Source organism: Helobdella robusta (assembly GCF_000326865.2).
Source record: "Helobdella robusta unplaced genomic scaffold HELROscaffold_6, whole genome shotgun sequence".
In the NCBI taxonomy this organism is placed as follows: Eukaryota; Metazoa; Annelida; class Clitellata; order Rhynchobdellida; family Glossiphoniidae; genus Helobdella; species Helobdella robusta.
In genome coordinates, this window is record NW_008705330.1 from 4,732,407 (window position 1) to 4,738,122 (window position 5,716).

Consider the following 5,716-nt stretch of genomic DNA (forward strand, 5'->3'; position numbering starts at 1 on the left):
CTTTCAGAGCATAAATGTCATTTTGAAGTTTGTGAAAAATGTGAACAACGTGAACATTTTTAATTCTCTAAAAGTCATTCTCTATGAAATAAAATAATTTTTGCTGCGAATCTGTTGGTTTATATACCTAATTTTCTTGACAATTCTTGTTCACAGATTTACATTATTTAAATTGAAATCAAATGTTAAAAGTAAAAAACTAAATAACCTCTCATGGTTACACTTATTTGAACCGCACGAGGCTTGTCGTCTGGACGGCGAAATTTAACTACCTGTCTGTGTGTAGGGACGGGTTATAATAAAATGAAGAAAAAAATTTGTACTCCAAAATTTTGTTTGATTTTTTAATAATTTTTTTTGAAATTACCAGCGTAATGCATAGCTTAATTTTAATTCATTCCTATCGTACATATCTAACGTTGAAAAGTTCTACCATTGGTTTGTTTCAGACGAAGTTTTTCGCCTCTGCACTCTCATAAATATTTGAAATTAATTGAGAACTTTTTGAAATTGTTTTTACCTGCTTTTATTTTTAGCTTGAAAAATATTGCTAAACGTTAAACCACCAACCAATGTATGAAAAATGTTTGCTCTCCAGCAAGCCTACATAGGCATAGAGCTATTTATAGAACAGCCTCAGTTGGGCTCGCTGCAACAAATCAACTCACGACTGCTTGGTGACTATTTTTTACGGAAAAATTTCATGAAAAAAAAAAACTCCAAAAAACCACGTCGGTTAAATGGTAGTAGCAAAAAAGCTATCAACGGTGGGGCTGTGAAAAAGTAATCATAAAACTTTTGAAGTGGTGTATAACAGGTACCAATGAAAAGAGTCTCAATTTGGTAACAATTGAATAACCACATTGGGTAACCAGCAAAATCATTTTGTTAAAAATTTTTTTCAAAAAATAAGAAACAATCTTCTACCATTGTCATTTTTAATATGTAGTGTTTTGGTCGTCATCAACGTTAAAATATTTATTTAAACTGTAAAATAATAATTTGCTGCAGACAAGCGACACAGATGACCACAGACTTCACTAAACAGCAGAAACCTATTGCAAAATAGCTGCCATAACAGTACCAACAAAAAATTTACACAAACAACAACCACAGTAACCAACCAACAACAACTACGCCATCAACTAACAACAACAGCAGCAACAATATCAGCCAACAACAACAACAACAACATCAACCAACAACATCAACCAACAACATCAACCAACAACAACAACATCAGCCAACAACTACAACATCAACCAACAACAATAACAACAACAGCAGTTACATCAACAAACAACAACACCAGCCAATAAAACCAGATCATGAAGAATGAATATTCACAACGATACATCACTATTCATTAAAAACTCGTCAGCCTCGCTAACAATAACAAACTGTAACAAAACACGACACACAAAAGATACAAAACAACACTTTTTATAAGCCAATAAAAACAGAACAGAACAAAACACAATTTTGAACAAAAAACACACAAAAACAATCTCTGCCAATGAAAAGAATGACACAAAGCAATCATAATATAAAAAAAAAGCCACAAACAGTCATTGAGTCAATCGAATAATGTGCCACATTATTGAAGAGATCTACCACCACACAACAAGTTTTATATCATCTTCATCATTCTGGGCTTCTGGTTTTTCTTTGAATAAATACTTTGAATCTTCATCGTCATCTTCATCATCATAATTTCCATCATCTTCATCATCTTATTTATCTTTATCTTTTTCATCATTTTCTTCATCATCATCTTCATCGTCTTCTTCATAAATTTAACTTTATCATGAAAATTTTTGAATCATCACTAGCTACATCATCCGGTTTTTTTCTTTTCGCCACTAACGTAATCATCATCACCATCACCATCATCATCATCTCCAGTATTCTCGTCATCATTACCAACATCATCACCATCATCATCATCGTCGTCGTTGTTGTTATTATCACCATCATCATAACAGTTATTGACATCGCGATAACTTTATTTACATAATTAGCTTTGTTCCTTTCTTTCATTATTTGACATCAACAACAAGAACAACACTAACAACAACAACAACAACAGCAAAAACACTAACAACTTTAACAAAACAACAAACGCCAACAACAACAACAACGCCAACAACCCCAAAAACAACAAGAACATGAGTAGTGAAGCTCCACAAACAACGACAATAGCCTGGAAGCCGAATGTAGCAGACGCCGATTTCGATCGAACGTGGAGGATTGCAGTGCTGCTCGTCATCATGGTCATCGGCGTTCTGGGAGGATGCATGGTTTGCATCTGGCTTCGATTCAATTGGTCGAGAAAGTCACGTGTTTTCCACGTCATATACAACGTCACACTCTCTGACCTCCTGGTCATGTTTGTCGCCTGTTTCATGCAAGTTGGTTTACGTCAATATTTGTAAAATAAATAAAAATAATTTTAAAAACTAAAAATTGTTCGTCATTAGCAATCAATGTAATTAATTGAAAGCAGGTTGATTTTTAAAATCGATTCGTAAAATAAGTTTTAATTTTTTTCTCCCAATCGTCCACCAGTTGGTCTGGGAGATAAAGAACAGGGAGTGGCTGTTGGGGAACATTTGTTGCAAGTTGCTGAAAATGTTGCAGGCATTCACGCTGGTCACCAGCAACTTCATGGTTGTCGTCCTCAGTTTGGATCGCCTTCAGGCTGTCGTCTATCCTCTGAAGCCGAAAATTTCTGTAAGAAATCTTTCCACTTTTTTGATCTTCTTTGAATATGTTTGTGCTAACAATCACATCCATGCATAATGTACGGTGGCGACTTTTAAGGAGGGAGGGGCCAAAAATATGATTTGTTTAAATTTTCACTGGAAAGGCAAAGATTTTCAAGAAGAGCCAAGATTTTCAAGGGAAGTCAAGCTTTTCAATAGGGAGCCATGATTTTCAAGGGAGAGGCCAAGATTTGTTGTAGTGTAGTTAACGACCTTTTTTGCTCATTATGTTCAACCTTTGGTTGATTTTATGCACAAAACCGTCCTTTTATCTTACTTTCATTGAAAAATTGCTCACAACCCAATGCCTCCACGCCCCCTTCTAGATCCGCCACTGGTAATGTGTGGATGTGATTGCTATGTTTAAATGTGCATTTATTATTTACATGCATCAATTGGAAGACTTTGCAATATATGTAATATTGAAAGTTATTTGTTTGTATGTTACTAACATTTGTAGGAGGATGTATGAGATGTATTTGTTGATATAAAGTTATTTGTTATTAATTACATATACAATGTTGTATATTCAAAAAATTCTATGCTGATTTCAACAATTTTATAATGTGATTCTTCTACTTATTGAACTCTCGGTTTATTTATAAAGTTCAGCTTGTTAAATAACAAACATCATTGCAAGCATTAATTGTATCTTGTTTTCCACCGTTGTTCCAGGCTAAAAAGTTAACAAACATCGGTTGGTTGTTGGGCTTCCTAGTTAGCACACCCCAGTGTCTGGTCTTTCACGAGGCCCGCATCAATGTCACCAGTCCCTTCTTCAACAAAACAGTTTGTGAGTCAGTTTTTAGACACACGCCCATCATCTACAGGCAGATGTACATTACCATCATCGGCATTCTAACTTTCTACATTCCATTTTTTATTATACTAGTCAGTTACATCGTCATCTATGTCGAAATCGTCAAACAATCAAGGAAGTTTAACCTGAAACCTTCCAAGTGCGCCGAATTGTCGCTCAACATGAAAGAACTCAACAGCAGGTGTAGAAGTGGCAGGAATAAAAATTTCGCAACTCTATCTTACAGTACTGATAACAACGACGAGATGACGGCAACGACGACTATAACGAGCAGCATAACATCGAACAACATCAACAGCAACAGCATCAACACCATCAACAACATTAACATCAACAACATCGACAACATCAGTAATGAAAACAGCAGCATTAAAAATGTGAACATCGTAATGATGAAAGACACAAAAAATAAAACTTTCAAGTTCTGGCCAACGGCGTCAGCAACTGTCGGCAACTGCAGCACAAAGAACGTGCAGAAGATTTCTGTTTGCAACAAAAGTGGGTACGCGTCGTTCGAGAGGGCCAAAATTAAAACCATCAAGATGGCGATCGTCATCAGTTCCTGCTTCCTCCTCTGTGTATCACCCTACCACATCATCGAGACGTACATGTCTTTCAGCGACCACACACACCTCTCCAAAACTTTCTACTCCATCGTCGGCGCGTTCGCAGTGCTCAACTCAGCGATCAACCCTTACGTCTTCTTGTTCTTCAACGTCGGTGGGGACAACGATCACTTGTGTAACTGCTTTCAAAAGAAGGATGAGTCTGCGAAGTTGAAGAGGCAGAGTTCTGGTGGGAGGTTGCAGAGAAGTCCCGACGTCCTGACCAGGTCCTGCTTGAAGGTCAAGAAGTGCAGCGATGCATCGGCCAAGGTCGTCACGCTGGTACCCAGTATCGAAAACTGGTGACGAACTTTGTCAAAGTTGATTCTTCGGCCCTTCCTCTCAAGAGAACTCTCGTTGTAATGTTTGTAAAAATATTAATTTGGTGTATTACTGAATTTTAAAAAAAATTCAATTCACAGTATTTAAACAATTAGTAATAAAGCTGTTCATTTTAAACATAATCGTAAATAAAGTTTTAGTTTTCAAATTATCAAAAAATTATGAAACTTATAGCTAAAATTTGAATGCTAGGAAAAAATTATTACTGTTAATCACATTGATTTTGATTGTAGAATGTAGGAACAAAAATCAGTTTTGACATTTTAATGATTTGTGATTTCATCGAGTGACCTCCCCAATCGCAAGAGTCATGCTGTATGCAGTGCGTTTGTGTACATAGGAACGAAAGAATTTTTCTTAAGATAAATTGTCGAGCTTGAAAGATTTATTTCAAAATTAATTATTTTTGTTGTCTTCGTGGTCTGCGATTCATCGTGATTTGAACATTTTACGTTCGTGCAAGTGTGCGTGCCATGGTTAATTTTCATTTCATTTCGTTCCGAAAATTCACTCGTGCGCTCTGTAATGTTTGTAGGAATACTCACTCCGGTCTGGCATTCCGTATCAAACTTTCATTTTGTCACTTATTATTGATAACGATTTATTTAATGATTTTATAAATTTCAACGTTTTTAGTGAGTGTTTTAATTTTTTCTAATTCAGCTGTGCTGAAAGGAGCTTTTGAATTTTTTTTAAATTATTGCTTTAGTTCAGTTGAATCCATTTTTGTTGAATTATCTTTTCACTTTTTGAAACTTGTTACGTCGTAAAGTTTTTTCTGTGTTTGCTCACCATAGAATTTAAAATTTTCTAAATAAGATAACCATGTTTACCCTGTCCTCCCGCAAATCATTACAAATTACTCAATCTGCGTTGTGCTACAAAATTTGTACGCACTGCATGCACAATTCACGGCGTACCCACACACATGCACACACGCACATACACATTTGTACCCACGCGTTATCACTGCATTATAAGAACATACGGAAGAGGCGTTTGAAAGTTTCTGATTTACTGATGTAACTACAAACTCAAATATATTTTTCTAATAAAATTTCTGAAAAAAAAGAATTATTATACGTGCTGCCATTGTTTGGTATTATTTACAAGTTAATAAATGAACACAGCATGTCTTTAAGTGTCGTCACTTTGTTTCCATGTCACTTTGTTTCGAATCAACC

At 35.6% G+C, this 5,716-nt stretch overlaps 1 protein-coding gene across 1 annotated transcript; it reads left to right on the top strand.

Moving 5' to 3' along the window:
* Nucleotides 1-2,168: 2,168 nt before the first annotated feature.
* On the top strand, nt 2,169-4,496 carry HELRODRAFT_68919 (hypothetical protein; the record flags this gene model as incomplete). Its single annotated transcript, XM_009028976.1, has 4 exons — nt 2,169-2,431; nt 2,592-2,733; nt 3,441-3,686; nt 4,008-4,496. 4 exons carry the CDS (start codon nt 2,169-2,171, stop codon nt 4,494-4,496), a joined length of 1,140 nt encoding a protein of 379 aa, XP_009027224.1.
* Between the last annotated feature and the right edge of the window lie 1,220 nt (nt 4,497-5,716).